General features: G+C 36.8%; 1 protein-coding gene across 1 annotated transcript in view; it reads left to right on the top strand.

Moving 5' to 3' along the window:
- LOC126812313 (allatostatin-A receptor) overlaps positions 1–19,019 on the top strand; it is a 64,820-nt gene extending 45,801 nt beyond the window's left edge. Inside the window, exon 3 of the mRNA XM_050538651.2 lies at positions 17,498–19,019. Within this exon, the coding sequence (XP_050394608.1) occupies positions 17,599–18,690 (1,092 nt within the window). The 5' untranslated portion in view covers positions 17,498–17,598 and the 3' untranslated portion in view covers positions 18,691–19,019. The remainder of the gene's footprint in view (positions 1–17,497) is intronic.
- The last annotated feature ends 203 nt before the right edge of the window (positions 19,020–19,222 follow it).

Below are 19,222 nucleotides of genomic sequence, written 5' to 3'. Positions count from 1 at the left end.
GGTGTAACGGTGATATAATAATACGTTTTTTTTTAAATCGGATAAAAATTATGACCACTAGAGGGTCCAGAGGCTAAAAACGCTATTTTTTGCACAATAGTGGATCAATTTGAATATTTTCAGCAAATTGCCTTTACATTATCTAATTTTTAACTAATATACTTAGAACTGCCAACTCGTTATCGAATATCCCACAATGTATCTTTAACGCTTTCTGTTAACACCAACATGTCCTCTGCATCTATTTTGGTCCACCGAAATAATTTAGTTTTCGGATAAAGAGAATTGTTATTTTATTTTCCAAAGTAGTTATTGTCGGTCATGCACCCACATTAATATAGTTTACTACATAAACAGTATAATTAAATATAAACGCTGTAAGGGAATCTTGGCCATCCGACGTGACTTTATGAAGTTATAACTACATAATGTTCTCATGTCAGTCAGATTGTGCATAGTATATGGCAAAGGGGCGCATTAATCCATATTGGTCGCTACCCTTGACCATTCTACTTAATTAATGGCGTCTATACAGTTTTATGCTCAGAGTTCAATCACATGTTTTGATGGAATCTTGTATTTATGACGCGTGTAGCCTTTGCTTTAATTGAGACATCTCTGTTTATCACCATTATCGGACAGGAGTATCTTAAGTTTGTTTCTCAATGCCTATATATTTGCTTCAATGAATACCAGGCGCACTTGTGAAATACTACGTTTCCTTTAACAATCCCATTTAGAGCCAAGACATAATAAATATTACCTGCTCTGGAAAGCGAATTTTGCATGGGGAGCTGCGTTATGGTTCGAGTATTCCAACTGTCACGAAATGTGTAAATTCCCCATTTCTTCACTTCGATCTGAATGATAGCACCCAACATATTAGTCATCTTCGAGATCTTTTTCTTGGGATGACGCTCTTCGAAAAAGCCCAAGGCTCCGTCAATTTAAGTCTGATCGACATGAAAATTGACACGCTTGTTCTGTGAACAATTCAGCATCGATTTGGTGAATTAGATACTTGGAGTTCATCCAACAACATGGTCAGTTCCTGGTCCATACTACGATTGTACTTATTAAATATCGCGACTCTATTAGGCGGGGAGAGAGAGGAATGGGGTTTAACGTCCACTCGACACAAACTAGGTCATTTCTGGACTAACATGGTTTAATTTTATTTCAATAATTTGCTTGCGCGTATGGGGTCTTTAGCAGTGGGAGGAAACCGGAGGACCCGGAGAAAACTCACGAGGTTGGAGACTCTATTAGGAATTCATAACCGCGGTATTTACTATTATCGAAGAAGGTACATTCCCAGTACAATATTTTTCAGTTCTGGGGAAATCCCTATAGATATATTCAATATGCACGTAGTTCTTCGATCTTATGAAACCAATTTAAAGTATACATATATATTATTTATGTTTTGACAGATAGTTGTATCCTTTGACGGATCTCTTATTACCACCTCTACCTTGAATCTCTCTCATTCTCTAGCTCCCGCCTGAAAATAGACATTTCGTTATAGATGCCAGGCGGTTACCACATTGAGACAGCTTATCGTCTGCAATTTTCTCACCTCTATGTTTTTGAAATGAAAATGTCAGCAGTTGACATGAGCACTGGAATTGATCAAGATTAAAATATATATATCTTGGTCGGGAACTCGGCTTTACGCTCTGTAAATATTGACAACCACGTTATGTCATGCATAAAGCGTTTATCTATGAGGAGATGCGTGAATAAGAGTGAACGTACACAGGCATTCATAGTAAGCTCGTGACACCAATGTAAACGGGGCTTATAGTTGGGCAATCTTTTATTATGAAATCATTTAAATTTTGGATGTGGCCGGGTTTATGTCGCCTGCAATCAGAGATTGGTAACAAGAAGTTGGTCAATATTTTTATGAAATTATTTAAGTTTTGGACACGACGTGTAGAATATGAATACCTATAACATATCGTATCGCTTGACTTAATTATAAGAAAAGGATGCACTTCATCTTGTTTACAGTATGCTGTAAGAGTAAGATAATATATAAAACAGGTGATAAACAAAATCACGAGTTTCCGGATATAATAGAAGTCAAACATGCTCGTCAAACATCGTGTTTAGTATGGAAGGGCATCGCTGCCAATATTAAATGCTCTGCGACAAAATACCTCTAAGGCAAGAGTTAAATGTAAAATGTTAAGTGTTAAATGACAAATGTTACATATAATTACATATAATTTACATATAATTAATGGAAACATTGTCGCAGAGCATTTAATATTGGCAGCGATACCCTTCCATAGTTTAGCACACTGACGGTGAATAATAAGAAAGTAACGTCTTAATATTCAATTCCATGAAAGATTAATAGGGTTTACAGCCATACATAACAACAATCCTGAAAACTCTCTGTACACATGACGTAATTCATATTGATTTCATAGGAAACACTTACATGGAGTGACTTCAGATCAGTAGTGTCACATTAGGTGGATAATGAAGCATTTAAGCGCCACGTCATAACCCATTTTGATAATAACACAGGATGTTAATGAATGGTAAAAGCCTTCGAGAAGTCTTAATGAGAACAGGTACAAAGCTGCGACGAGGACAAAATACAATGCACATGTTTCTAATGACCTACACCACAGTTTCAGTATTATGCAACTAAAGAAAACAGGGCTGGTGTGTATCTTCTATTGACACCAAAAAAAAAATCGTCATTAACATTTTCTCAAAGTATTGAACGAGATTCAGAATTTTCAGCAACCAAATTCGATATCTTTCAAATGTATTCGTCATTGTACTTAGACCTTCACAATAAGTATTCAATAAATATTTTCGAAATATTCATTTCGAAATTGTCCAGGGTTGTCTAGACTACTGTCGCTTTTAGTTTAGGTTTTCCAGTTTCTACTCACCAGTGTTCAAATTGTTAACACGATTTTACCTAATCGAAAGCTTGAGCGTCAGGTCAATAACCATGACGTGCTAAAGTATTCAATAATTATTTTCGAATATCAACTTCAAAAGTTCTCACAGTTGTCTGGACTACTGTCGCTTTTAGGTTAGTTTTTCCAGCTTCTACTCGCCAGTGATGGGATTGACACAATGAATTTACATAATCGAAAGATCGATCCTCGGGTCAATAGCCAAATAGGGTCAGTTGCCTGGTTTGTAGAGACTTTTTACCGGTCTTCGGATTTAGGCTAGTTTTTCCAGTTTTTACTCACCAAGTGTACCCCCTGCGGGTCACCGACCTGTTATTTTAAGATTAGAGAGAAAGGCCGATCATACAGTGTTTCATACCAAAACAAAAGAGCCAATGGCTGCAGATTTGAATGGCAGCTACGAAATTTGGAGTTCACCCACAACTTCTAGCTGAACACTGTGAATATTTAATCATCACTGGTATTGTATTGGATGTAAGACCATAGCGTCTAAACAACTAGCAGGTATTCGTCTGACAAGCAATATTGGCTCCTTACTTCTATAGGTCTTTGATCTTCATTTATAAACGACCACGTATCGTTAGAAAGTAGAATATAATGCCAGGAACGCACTGGGTATCTTCCTGCTATTTGCGAACTTAATAACTTTTCCTTTAACGAATAGATATCTAAATTATGAAAAAAGAATGGAATTTTCAGACTTAATTGACAATTTCCTAGTTTCATTGTGTAATTGTTTCATGTATGTCAGATTGGATTATGTGGAGGGTTGTATTCGAAGTTTAATCAAAATATAAATGAATACCGTTTCGGCTTGATATTAAAATGGGATAAATTAGGCCTCCAAGAAATACATAACTGGATTTTTCTGGACTTTTATCTAATATTTATGTTTTGATTCACAGTCGCTGGAGGTTTCTCATACTTTTTAAGTTTGGTTTCTCAATCGTTGACGTAACGTAACTGTAGGTCAAAAGGATTAATAAAACTTACAATTTCTTTTAAATATAGCAGACCAAAGACAAAAATAAAAATAAAATTTCAACAGATATCTAGAGAATTGGCATTAATCTCAGAAAAGAAAAGAAGTATCGTAATTGAAAAATTGCCTATACGTTAAACACGACCAGCTGAGGACCAAATGCCTTTCTGAATTGCATTCTCTGCTTCACTGTTTGGTCGATAATCGTTTACACGGTGTTAACTATTTACAAAACTCGGAATCATAAAACGATACCAAATCAGTATGAGATTTTAAGCGAATCTTATTACCTTTTTATTTGGTTAAATTCACTTTACCTAAGCTTACTCTTGCTTGATATTGTTTTCGTTTTTTGACTGGAGATAAGCTATTGATTCAAGATGAAAAAATCTCGCGTCGAAGCATTGGTATGACAGGCAACTGAATTGCAGCAAACGAAATCTTACCAGAAATGTTTTTGCCTGGAAGCTATTTGGTGCTAATAAATCAACCATCTTTTGATTGTATGACTAGGGGAGTGTGAGTGCTTTTTGAGACAATGTTGAAAGAAGGATAAATGAGAGACCAGAATGATTTTGTGAACCCGCCGCCATCGATTACAATCATTTGTCTGTCGTAGATAATGCACGTTAGACATCTTGTTATTCAATGCTTCTATCTCTTTTGGTACTTGGTTGTCTAAAGCTTCTGAATGAATTACTCAAATTCTTCAAGTTCCTCTTGATTATTTAAAACCAAATAATTCAGTTACTATGTGTAGTAGCACTCGTAATGAAGCAAATGCCCACCTTACATTGTCCATTTACCTCTTAGCCATCGATGGGGTTAATGAAAACCTCATCCTGATCTCTGAACACGGGTTGTTTGAACTCAGAGGAACAAATGATTAGATGAAGGAAATGATCAAATAGAACGGACGATGCGTGTTAAAAAGAAATCCAGGGAAATTAAGCGATGTCTGTGCACCTCAGTGGATTTCTGTTTTCTTAATAAGCCCACATTATAAACATAAATAATATTGCATGATTAGTTTTAGTTATCAGGGGAATGTAGTCACTGGACATATCAATATTAATTACGACCTGGTTTTGTCATTTAAAGGTATTTAGATATCCCCAATTCTCTAAGTAATTACACGATATTTGATAAGACGAAAATGTTACATATTTTATTGAAGCGGCGTAATCTTGATGCCATGCTGATTCGATTTTAGTATATTATATTCTTGGCATGTGGAATGTAAAGCCCCCAACAAATTAATTCAAGGCAATGCAGCATGCATTCAGTCTCTTGATTTTGTGAAGCTCTATTTCTCCCACTGGCTTTTTGGCCGAATCTTATTTCAGTAAGAAAGAGGATAGAAAATTTAACATTTACAATAAATGAAAGCAAGCAATGTATTAAATCGCCATATTAATTATATACAATGGGATCTAATATTAGCGTGATCGCAGACATCTTTTATTGGAAGGTCAATTCCTGTAATATTAGAAAGCAGATCCCTCCCCACGGTTAATCCAACACGATTTCACTATGTATGAGGCTCAAGCAGGCCCTTTTGAATATATATACTCTTCAAAAAATAGAAACGCATAGGGACATTTCGTCGTCGGTATACCCCCCTCATTCTACCATCGCCTCGTTGCAACAGGCACCGCGACTCGTCGCTGAACCAATCTGTTCTCCAGCGTTGCTGTATTTCCGAACCCATTGAAGTCAGATTTGACGGTGTTGGCGTATTTAAAAACAGCAGCGCTAACGGAACGCCTGGCTCGTAATCCGGTTTCACGTAGACGTTTACGGTCTTTCGGGTCTGTGCTCCTACGCCGTTCAGGAGTTGCTGTTGCAGTGGAGGTCGCTGTTGTGAACCGTTTCCGCAAATGACGTAACCGAATGTGACGATCCAGGGCAGATGCGGTCACCTTTGTTTGGCCTGAGCTTGGTTGGTCACTTGTTGAACTTCGCTGTCGGTACCTATCCAAAAGGCGAGAGATTGTTCTCTGGGAAACATTCTGCAGTCTGGCTACATCTCTCTGGGATTCACCTGCTTGTAACTGACCGATAGCGTTGTTGCGTTGGTCTTCGTTCAGATGTGGCATCACTTGGCTCAGTGAGTGTGTACATGTACAACTGATTTTGAAACCGAGAATCTTGGAAATTTAAAGGCCTTACATAATGAATTTCTTTTATCTTTACAGTAAGATTTATGGAAAAACGATCCCGTTGAAATAAAAAAAAAGAAAAATGGGCTATGCCGTTTTGAAGGGTATATATTTATAACCGTCGGCTCGAAATTAATGAAATACAAACATCATTACCCCATACAAGTACCACTCTATTTCTGGTCAATACTACAGATAATACCACAGATCATATATCCACTCTTCTACCACACGTACGTGATGTTGTCAGACGCATTGGTCAATTTGCGGCAATGGACATGTTTATTGGTGGAAACAAGGGACCGATTCTTGTACACCATGTTCTGTTTTATTTGGTCCCAACTGATGTTATTGAAGTGCCATGTATCATGTGACGTAAAGTCAATTGTGGATTATTTTAACACGAGCGTGTTGTTTTTCCTTTAGTATGTACTGTTCCAACACAAAAGTATCGTACAGCCTGTTGGGTTAATCTGCTATAAAATCATTAAACTAAAAATAACATTGTCGGTATTCTTCCCTGCGCCAATCTCTATGCAGTCATATTATTTTGCACTCAAATATTGTTTCACTGCATATAAGTGCTCTTACAGTACCGTTTCACTGCATATATTTAGGTGATCTTAATTACTGTTTCACAGTATATATCCAGACTCCCTAAAAGGTTTCTTTCGCTGTATGTATCCAGGTGCTCTTAAATTATTGCTTCGCTGGTTCTACCCAGGGGTTCTTATTATTTCTCAGTATATATTCAGGTGATCTTAAATGTATTGTTTCACTACATATTTCTAGTGGCTCCTGAAATATCATTTCACGGCATATGTCCATGTGCTCTTAAAGTCATACGATCAAAAACCTTTTGCATGACCCCTGACGTGACCTCCCACTACAACCGGTCAGCTCTTCATGTAGTGGAGGCCATCGAAAGTATATAAAAACGAAACGAAGTATAGATCAGTATTTTAATCAGACTGGATACGTTGTATCTGGTAGAAAGATTACACACTTGTCCTTGTAGCTAATTCAAGCGATTTCTTTAACTTGTGTTTCTAAAGCCTAAGTTGCCAGGAAGAATGTAACCTGGGAGCTAAAGACACATGGCCAGTGATTTACATACAGATATAAGACATTTGTAAATTATGCGACCACCTTAATGAATTGAGAAGTGTTATCAAGTGTTCTAGGAAGGGCCCATGTCCGACGCACAACACTGCTAGTAGCTAATTTGAACGATACTTTAGGTTTCGGATGCTTAAACAATATAAACTGTCCATTTCTTCTGCTTATCCGTAGTGCGGAGTGTGGTTATACACCATAATGATAAAATAGTTTATTTGTGGTGAAAAAGAGGATAAGCGTGTTTAAAAAGAAACAATATTCAGATTGGTTTTCAGTGGAACTCTCTTTGCCATCATGATCGGTTGTGTAGTAACTAATTCTTATAGTTCAATGTAAATTATGTTATTTTTAATATGTATGTAAATTCAATTTACCCCAAGTTTAATTATGATATGAAGCATTACTCCACACATGTGGCTGATTAGAAGTCCTATGTGTTAATAACTTATCGCCGTATCTGTAATTAAAAACGGATAATGTCTGATTAGTTTTCTAGCAAAATGCCACAACCGTTATATTTTTTGGTAGTTTATTTTTAATACTGGCGGTATTAATAAGAAAAAGTAAAGAACAATGTATAGGATTACAAATTAAACAATTTTAGAGATACATTATGTAAAAATTTAGATAAAGAGCTGGTCGTTCTTGCTATACTAGTTTCAAAACTGATAATGCAAAATGACTGTATCGAAAATTTCATTCAAATTACTTTATTCTGAGCAAGTTATTACTGTTTGTAGTTCTGACTAGATGTGTGCATCGATTATTTATTATCGTAACCAAATTACTGGTATATTCGAGTTTTAGCCTCGAATGTGGACGTATATTGTCGTCGCCCCTGTCCATCCGTGCGTACGTCCGTTCACATTCTGTTTGGGGACACTGTATAGGGCTCAATTACTATCAGATTTTGACGAAACTTGAAATATAGGTTTATGCCCCAAAGATCTGGGTTCCTCTTGATACTTGCGCACATCGGATTGTAACATCCCGGATTATGGCCCCTGTTCTTTGTTTGTTCTTTGTCCATCAAGAGACAAAAACATTATACAAGTAATCGATGAAGAATTATGATATATTATTCTTTGGTTAGTACGGCCCCCAAAAAATTAATTGCTGTGTGATATGGTTCCTTGGCAGTAAACAATACCTATGCAGAAAACCACCCCAATCCGTTTGATAGGACCTCGGAAATTAGAACAAAAGGTTTAGGCTTGGCGATTTGCGCGCCAAGTATAAGGTCGTTGTTTTTCTTTTGGCCTATTATTCACTCAACGGTCTTAAAGATGCTCAGTCCAACAACAAAGTGATGTTTATTAACGGCTAATACAAGCAATATATGCGTCGAGCCAAATAAATAAGTAATGCAGTTGTTTTGATATTCATGCCAGTAAAACAAAAGAATAACAGTATCCTTAATGATCCGACCTCAAAATGATCTTCACTGTGATTGATTACATGGATTTATAGACCGCCTTATCTTCAGCACTATATATAAGAATGTATTTCCTTGCTTGAACGTTTTACGTTAGTCACAAGATATTATCAGCATTTTGTAATTTCCCTGTCTCGTTGTGCGCAATGAATTATAAGCTTCGAAAAGAAATATTTGTCTCTAGGCGCTCGACCTAGTATTGGCCCTATATGTATTTTTTGTTCCCGCCTTACCAAGAAAGCGGGGGACTATTAAAATGGGTTCGTCCGTCTGTCCGTCACACTTTTTGGGACACAACTCTTTTTAATTGAGGTAGAATGTTCAAACTGGGTGTAGATGTTTATTAGGTCATTACCTTGATGGAGTTCGAAGATGAGTATATTCTGCTTAGGTTAAGCAGAGATACGCAATCTGATTCGTTGATGCTTTGGGACACGATAACTTTAATTCTAATTGAGTGAGAGTGGTGAAACTTGGTGTATAGTTTCATTACATCAATACCTTGACTAAGTTCGATAATGAGCATTTTCTGCTATTAGCAATTTGATTGGCCGAGAGTTTGGAATGCAATAAATCTCCTGATTGAGCCAGAATGTTCAAACTTTTAGCAGGTGTTTATTAGGTCAATGCCTTGATCGAGTTCGAAGATGAGCATTTTCTGCTAAGGGTAAGCAGAGATAAGCAACTTGATTGGTTGATGCTTTGGGACACGATAACTTTATTTCTAATTAAGTGAGAGTGATGAAACTTGGTGTATAATTTCATTACACCAATAACTTGACTAAGTTCGATGATGAGCATGTTCTGCTAGTGTAAGCCGAGCGATAAGCAATTTGATTGGTCGAGACTTTGGAACACAATAACTCTCATCCTAATTGAGTTAGAATGTTTACATTTGGCGTAGGTTTTTTATTATGTGAATGCCTTGATGGAGTTCGAAGATGAGAATTTTCTGCTTAGGGTAAGCAGTGATAAGCAATTTGATTGGTTAATGCTTAGGCACATGATAACTTTAGTTCTAATTAAGAGAGAGCGAGGACACTTGGTGTATAGCTTTATTATATCATTGCCTTGACTAAGTTCGATAATGAACATTTTCTGCGGAGGGTAAGCAGAGCGATAAGCAATTTGATTGGTTGAGACTTTGGAACACAATTACTCTCCTTATAATTGAGGTAGAATGTTCAAACTTGGTGTAGGCATTCATTAGGTGAATGCCTTGATGGAGTTCGATGATGAACATTGTCTGCTTACGATAAGCATAGATAAGCAATCTAATTGGTTGATGCTTTAGGGCACGATAACTTTGGTTATAATGAAGTGAGAGCAATGAAACTCCGACTCTTTTATGCTGGATGGGATAAATGATTTTGAAAATATTTCTGTACGACATCGAATTTCTTTTATTTTATCTGCGTTTCGAAATGAATATGTATTTATTGGTTCTAGATTTATGAGATTCTTAAGGTAAGGTAAGGAGGTGTAAGGTCATTTATAATTTTGTATAGTAATTTTACTTTGTGTCGACTTCGTCGTTCTTTGAGTGGAATAAACCCAGTTTCCTCGTAGAGGGAAGCATGGCTAGTACCCTTAACTGCCCCACAGATAGTGCGTAGTGCATCAAGCTGAAGGGATTCGAGATTATTAGATAAGTAGTCTGTGCATCCGTCCCAGATAACATCGGCATAGTCAAAGTGCGGCAGGTATTTAGCGAATTTCTGTTTAAACGATATTTCAAGGAGCGTAGGCAGTTTACTAATTTTGATACTTTACTAATGATACTATCAATGTGGCTGTTCCATTTACAATTGGCTTGAAAAGTAAGTCCAAGATGTTTCTGTTCAGTTACTTCCTTTATTTTAATTGATTTCATTAATAGGGGTGGTTTCATAATGTTGCGTTTAGTCGTGAGTGTTAAGGTTTCTGTCTTGAGGGGGTTAAATGTCACTAGCCACGTTTCCGCCCATATATGATTGTTTCGAGATCTTTGTTTATGGTAGCTTCGCATGCCTCTGGGTCATCTATTTTATGTATAGAGAGGTGTCATCTGCAAATAGTCTGGTGTTTGATTGTATATCATTTGCAATGTCGTTGATATATAATAAAAATAATAGTGGTCCCAATACACTGCCCTGTGGGACACCAGCGGAGATCCCCTTGGAGTCCGAGGAGGTTCCATGTATTACGACGCATTAGTTTCGATTGTCTAAATAGTTCTTGAACCACAATAACCCCCCCCCCCCCGCACTCCAGCAGCGTCCAGCTTGTGACAGAGTCCAGCATGCCAGACTCTGTCAAAAGCCTTGCTTATGTCACAAAAGACGATCCTGGTATATTTGTTATGATCAATGGCTTGACATTGATTTAGATTTATTAGTTGGAAGACAGTAGAATCACCTGGTAGGAAACCACTTTGCAGTGTTGTTAGTATTGAATTGTCCTTGAAGAAGTTAAAGACGTGCTTATATATTATTTTCTCAAATATTTTTATAATAATGCTAAGGAGAGAAATAGGTCTGTAATTGCTGCATTCGTTTGGGTGCCCTTTTTTGAAAATAGCCAGGACATTTGCAAATTTCCATAAATTTGGACCAGTGTGTGTTTCTTGTGACAATCGAAAGAGTTGGCACAGAGGATTACTAATTTCATTTACAATAAATTTTAAAATTTTCGAGCTTACTCCGTCCGGTCCGGAGCCTTTAGTTGTATCTAGACTATTAATTACGTCTCTAATTTCTCCAGGTGTTGGTAAAATCTTGTAAGGACAGTTAGTATTCATTTTGAGGGGTGGAAGAGATTTATTAGTACTTGGTAGTTCAGTTTGCTGTATGAAATAATTATTAAGGGCATTGGCTTTGTCAGTGAGCGTAAACAATGTATCGTTCTCAACTGTTAGTGGAGGAGGCTCCTTTGAGGATGCAACATTTGTCTTGGTATACGCGTTTATTAGATTCCACCATTTTTTGTGCCAAAGATTTCTCTGTCATTAATTTTTGCATCAATTTTCTGAAAGTATTCTTTTTTACATTTCCTTATCAAGTTAATATAGTCATTTCTTATTTCACGAAAGGTTTGCCAATCAGTTTCCAAATTTCGTTTTACTGCTCTTTTATGTATTCTGTTTTTCTTCTTTTTCATTCTTCTAATGCTATTATTCATCCAAATTTTGTCATTTTGCCATTATCACATCGGCTGTTTTAGAATGAATGTTTGATGTCAAGGTGGGGAAAATGTTCCAAGGAGCATTAATATGTAACTCACGCAACGAACCGATGCATAATTGTCAAGAAATCGGCAGCATTTCATTCTAACAAATCTGCCAATCAGTAGCCACTGGGGGCGGAACTTAGGAACCGACTTCACACTGATTAATAACCGGCGAGTTTTACCAGAGATAAACGAAGGGTAAAGCTATCTTTGGGGTCGGAATTGTCCCGGAGTGTGATTTGAGCGATATAAGAATAACTTGAAAACAAACATTTTGTGAAAGTTGAATGATAGGAATGTCAGTCTAAAAAATTGGTTCAATTGCGTTCAGTAATTCCAAAGATATGACTAAGTGAATTCCATAGATCTAGATTACCCCTTCTGTAAAAGGTACACATTTATTGTCTTTATTTTCTCTGTTTTCGCTAAAAATGTTTCTCGACAGAATCTGTATTAATAAACAGGTCTACATCTATTTCAAGTTTAGATTTCCGCCATTTTGTAATCTACCATGGGCTGATAAGCAATTACAAGTATTATTATTGTCGGATGACCTCATCTGAACGATTTCTTGAAATCTAATCGATGTGTCTGCTTAATCCGATTGAATCCAGACCTGGAGATTAATTAGCGTTGATTTTTTGATTTTGTTTTCGTAATAATATTAAAACTAAGTACATTGAGCTGCAACAAATGGGTACGGTATATGATTTAGTCAGTCTTTTCGGTGATAAATATTTCTGGGAGATTCGGTATCCGAGTTGTAAAATTTAACCGCAGCATTGATAACTCGATCACATAATAGCAACATACCCGTAGCAGGTTTTTTTACCTCTTTGAAACCTTATAGATTAATTATTAAATGGACGACTGTTTAAATCCAAGCCACACGGGGGTCTACGGAGTTGATTTGGGCTTGTTGTTTCCAATACAGGTCTAATTAATAATTTCTATAACATTTGAAGCCTATGAGAGACTTTGCCATATACATAATTAGCTCTTAACTAGTGCATCTCTAAACTCAGACCGAAACTGCCCGGCAAAATGGCCGCTCCTTGTACGCAAATAGTGTAGAAGTATGTAGTACCAAGGTTGTCGACCCTCTAGATGTCAAAGTTTTTATGAAACTGAAAATATATGTTTACTTCCCAGAGATTTCGATTCCTTTTGATATTTGCGCATATTGGATGATAACTTCCTTGATTATATCCCCCGATTGTGCGAAAAAAAATTAGTCTGTACTTATCCATTTCTTGCAAAATGTGGGCGTACCTTGCCTGGCAACCGCTTGTTTAGCTTGTGGATCCTCTCAGAGGTCACAATGTTTATCCGATTATAAAAACCATTTAATTATATCTCCGTTTCACAATAATGAAGTCTTGAGTTCGAATTTCGGTAAAATCGTAACGAAACTGCCCAACAAAATTGCCACTTCTTGTACGCAAGTTGTGTTAAAGTATGTACATGTAATACGAAGGTTGTGGATCCTCTAGAGGTAACATTTCTATCCGATTTTGATATATCTTTATATCCCAAATATCTCAGTCTCTTTCAATATTCGCGCATTTTAGACCATGAAATCCTGGATTATGGTCCCTGATTGCACGAAAAGTCGCTTTTCTTTAACTTGTTCTCTATCCATCTCTTGCAAAATGTAGGCGTATCTCATTACTTCCGCATTATCTTGAAGGATATGTCTTTCTTTGTTCATTACAAATGGCACCCAAAACCATAGAATACACTACTCATGTGCTGATTTTAAAATATTGGATATTAGAATCCCATAATTTCACGGCTAGATAACAACATCCATGTTGATTGAATTTCACCCACCAATATTGAAATCCAATTCGTGTTTTTTTAAATTTTATTTTGAATATAATGGAAAATATTGAGTTTGAAGCTACGTTCCCAGAAAAGTATTTATCGGGTGGTTATTTCCAATAAAATTATGGCAATTTTGGTATATATGGAAAATACTATTTTACTAGAAAAATACTGGATTCCCTGAAAAACACTCATGGAGCGCATACAGGACAAAAATGTACGGGTTTCCCTAATCGACAGCTCGACGATAAGGGGTGTCTGCACGCGTGACGTCGAAGGTTTCACGCGGAGATTGAGCGCTTGATGAACATGTTGATAAACTTTATGAAGAGTTAGACGTACAACACTTATGAGATACAAATCACGGAAAAAGACGATGGCAGTGGATAATCCGACAATTAAATTAGGCTTCGACATTTGTAATAAATAGTCAGCGATAAAGGCAACATCGTCTTGTGTATGCAATGAATTCTCCCGACTTCGCATCCGTTGTGTCACGTGACACAAACATGACCTCTTTTGATCGATATTTTATATGTATTCCCTGACAATTGCAATGTTTTGAGAAAGATTTGAAGCAAAATTATGATAAATTAATTAGTTTGAATATGTTTTTAGTCCAAATATATCATCAAATCACCCAGTTTGTCCCCGGGAATGTATCTTTAAGAGCTTTAGCTCTTTAAACTTGGGTAGTTCAGAGAAACTCTGGCGTGTGTGTGCAATGTATCTGTAATGTAGTGACGTAGCTCGGTACGAGTATTATGAGTACTATTCTGTATCGACTATAAAAAGAGGTGGGGAAAACGTGAGATATCATTACAGGCGCGCTCTTAACATTTATGCTCAATTTTAGTTTTGTAGCTTCTGCGCTTTACATAAAGAAAATGCCAAGACACTATAATGGCAATGCGTAATAGTGTATATTTATAACAGCTTCTTTTACGTAGCACAAGAAAATGTGAATCGGAGGACATAAATTCCATGACCATCGACTACTTTGACCACTTGTTGCCATCACTCTGTCCGCTCATCTATCGTTCACATGTCCTGCTACAACAAATCATATATCCTTTTGAAATTGACACGAGTTTTATATCTCATTAATTTAACGATTTATGATTACTTCCAGGCTTATTCCTATTGGTTAAATTATTCTGTTAGCACTTTAGAGGCCTCAGTTATGATCTGTCTGAAAAGTATAAAGTATATTGGATGATATTGACAGTGGGGCCCTTTTCAGCGATGTTCGGTAATAACTCCCCGTTGTTACGAAACCTTGTTATCACCTTTAATAGTGATCTTTCATTATGAAAATTCTATGAGCTGTTTAATTAAAAGTGTTGAGACGAGCTGCTTCATTACCTGGCAATTTATGTTTATTAATCAATCGTAATGGATTAGAAGACGTATTACAAAGAATATTGTTACTGCATGTCTAGCTGCCTTCCTTTGCACGCAATCTGATATGAACAGCTTAATTGTAATAGACAAATCCCCTAAAATCGATTGTACATGTATTTTCTTTTACCAATGGGCGTGCTTTATCATTTAAGGCACGTGGTGAGAAATTAAACTGTTATAAGCTTATATGTAGTAGATTGACGAGGACACCAATACAATACTCGCTAGCATCAAGTATAAATTGGGATGGCGGATATATCGTTCTTACTTCCTGTTCCATCCAGACATAACTAGAATATGTTTTTGAAGAAAGTCTTCTGACGGTCGGTCTCAAGGATTAACCAGGATTTGTATTTACGGAGACACAATGAAAAGGAGTACTTATTATATGGATGAGTTCAGCGATAGCCTGGACGGCAAATTATCCAGCAACACCAGTAGAATCGCATACTGCCAGCTTCCCGTTACTATTCGACACTGAGTACGCATAGCCGGACTGTGTTGGGAATGGTTAGCGCATGTGCGTTGTATCATAAGGTCTGTCATTGAGTCAACTGGCGTGGTTTCGATTCCCCGGTTATACGTGACAATGCGTAGGGTCGCCTGTCAAACCTCGTGGGTTTCCCCCCGTTTCCTTCCACTGCTAAAGATCCCTACGGGCAAGCGAATTATTGAAATAATATTGAACTATGTGTTAGTCCCGAAATGACCTAGTTTGTGTTGATTGGACATTAATCCCCATTTCTATCTCTCTAACTCAACGACATGGTGGTTACAACACGTTGACAGTACAACAATGACTGCATTGTTGGGCGGACAATGTGACAACGCGGCGTTGATGGAATGGCGATTCCTCTATTATATGACCTCCCTTGCATTTGTTGGACATACTGGACGTCGCCTCTTCCATGGTCTAAAATTGCAAAATCACTGTCAACAGACCGCAGCATTGCCATGAGAGGGGAGATGGATTCCAAAAGAAGCCATTCGGAGGCTTATCTCCTATGGGCTAAAATCACCGTCAACCGACAGCAGCATTGCCATGAGAGGGGAGAAAGATTTCACAAGAAGCCACTCAGAGGCTTATCTCCTATATACGATGTCGATGCATGGTGTGCGTGAATGCTAGGATTGGACATGCACGTTACTGACTTCGTTTCACTGTAAAACAAATTGTTATGGCCGTTCTTGTGTCAGTATATGACTAGCCTGCAATCATGCCATAAATCACATTTAAACTGCATTGTATGGAGCTGACACTTTCAGTCAACTCAGTGTTGCATTTTCATTGCGTGTCTGTATATATATATATATATATATATATATATATGCAAACATTGCATTTGAAATTTCATAAGAGTTTTCGCGTTTTAAGGTTTATATCATGCAGCTAAATGTTGATTAGGTTTGAAATCAAAACAAGAAGAGCCAAACTCCCATGTCATGAAAAGTATAAAGTATATGTTGTATTTCATCAATTCCCCTTACATTTAATTAGGTAGGACGTTAAACCCCATTTCATTTCACATTTAATTAGCATGTGTATATATCAATAGGAACTGAGTCTATTCCATAGGGAGATCACAGAACTACGTCAAACATTGCTCATGGCCATTTGGCGAAAAAAGACCCTGAATGTTGCAATAATATGGAGATGTCCTTCAGGCTTCTTTGGTCAATGCTACCCGACTCATTAATCACCATCATTAAACGCATCGTTCAATGACCATGCATTAAAACCAATCCATTTACATGCAACACTACCGCAAGGTTATGAGACCAAAATTGTTGATTCGTCAGACTATCTAATGCGCTTTTAAATGGCAGTTACACGTGCCATTCCTTTGAAATGAGCGGGTAATAAAACGTCGATATAGCCGTCCCGTTGCTTTTAATTTGTTTACTTTCTGCCATTCAAAGCGTTTACTCAGGGGATTTCTATTAACCATTGGGTTCTTTAATAATTGTATTAATGGAGTTACTAACAACAAAGGTTACATGCCGACCGTGTGTATTTCTGTATAAAACCAATTGCTATGAGATTTGACAGACAATAACTGACTGGAATTCGGTACAGTTGTTTTGGAGTTTACTCACTTACTCGTCTTTCAGTGTTCATTCAACTTATGCCTCCTCGGTAAAAAATAAATTGGGATTCATGTAATACCTCAGCTATGTATATCGTTTACATTAAGCACAAATATACTGCTGGATATGAGTTTTAATACCAAACAAAGGTTAAATTTATTAATTTCCTGGAGATTATTCTATTTCCCGGAATCAATATCACAATAATCACGCCACATTTGTTGATTAATTATTTTTCTTGTTACTATTGAATGGTGTCTTGTAAAGTTTAAGACATGTGTGGAATTGATACAGCAATTAGTTAATTTATATTTCTCTATTTCAGGTAGCCTTAGCTTTGAATGGTTTTCTTCACGACGGGCCAGTCTTACCAACTATTTCTATATTTCTTGTTGTACAGAAAGTACCCGATAAAACGACGAAATCATGGATAATGAAACACTCTCCTCGTGTACAAGCCCCAACAATTGTTCATCCAACATGACCAATTCGGATGAAAGCTACCTAAATTTTGAGTCGCTGGTTCGGATAGTTGTACCTACTATATTTGGTGTGATATTTTTGTTAGGACTCGTAGGAAATATAGTTGTGATTCTGGTCGTGATTGGTGATAAACACATGCGAAACACCACAAACATTCTAATATTGAACTTAGCTATTGCCGATTTATTTTTTATCGTTTTTTGTGTGCCATTTACTGCTTCTGGATATGCGATGACTGTTTGGCCCTTTGGTAATATTTGGTGTAAAGTTGTTCAGTATATGATGTACGTGTGCGCTTATGCTAGTGTATACACGCTGGTATTGATGTCATTGGATAGATACCTTGCCGTTGTTCATGCCATTAGATCGATGAGGTACCGTACAGAAAGAAACACTTCTTTAGCCGTTATCATCACTTGGGTCGTCATACTGCTGTGCAACATACCCCTCTTGTTCATCTACGAAGAATACCAATATGAACACTTTAAGGAGAACCGATCAGCTTGTCTGAACGTTGCTGAATTTGACAAACCGTATGTGGGTAAACTGTTCTATGGCATCTTCTTTGCTTTTGGCTACATTCTTCCACTTGGAGCTGTTTGTATAATGTATGGACTTATGCTGAAGAGGCTATTGTATGGTATAGTTCCTGGCGGAAACCAGTCCGCTGAGAGTATTCGCGCCAAAAAGAGAGTCACCCGTATGGTAATCATCGTAGTCGTTCTTTTCGCGGTTTGTTGGCTGCCAATACAGGTCATACTAATTGTTCAAAAGTTTGGATTCTATCCTACAGACATATTTTACGTAGGAATTCAAATGGCGTCTAACTGTTTAGCTTATATGAACAGTTGTGTCAATCCGTTTTTGTACGCCTTTTTATCAGAAAATTTTAGAAGAAGTTTCCGCAAGGTTCTTTTTTGCTTCGATAGTCAAAGAGGAAAGCATTCATATGAGCGAACAAGCACCCGTATGGTAGATGAAAAAACTAAAAACACGACCGTTCCATCAAAATATAACAATGATAATAACGTGTAATTTATTATAGCAAGTCGTGTGTGTGATATGCAATGAATGTACAGTTGTAAATATTGGTGAAAAGTAATATATATTTGTCTTGTGCTGTTGGTTATTTGTCATTAAAATGTTCGGCAAAACCATCGACCCTGCATTTTGTGTCCTAGTGGCAAGTCTCTTTAGGATTGTACCTGAAAAAATATTTGATATTTAGTTTATGTTCTTTAAAAATACCAAAGTCAAACTTAACCAAACAATTAACGAAGTAAATCTTGATATAAATTTTTAAAACTATCTGGTCATTTCATAATTTAATTGTAAATTACTGATTTAGACAACACGGGGTTGTAATAAAAATATATACATAGAAGTTGTTTTGCAAGTCTTATATATGACGTCAAATGGTTTTCTGTGTGTATCTTTTCTGAGAATAATAGACTAAGTATTGTGCCATATAAGTGTGTTCTTTTACCTGTAAAATATTTTTTTTTCTATATTCATTTTTTTCATTAGTTTACTCTCCATAGTTGTTGTGCTGTTTATTTGAATATTT

This window comes from Patella vulgata, chromosome 2 (assembly GCF_932274485.2).
Source record: "Patella vulgata chromosome 2, xgPatVulg1.2, whole genome shotgun sequence".
Classification (NCBI taxonomy): Eukaryota; Metazoa; Mollusca; class Gastropoda; family Patellidae; genus Patella; species Patella vulgata.
Note: the sequence above shows the minus strand (reverse complement) of the source record. Positions and strands in the feature narration are given on the sequence as shown.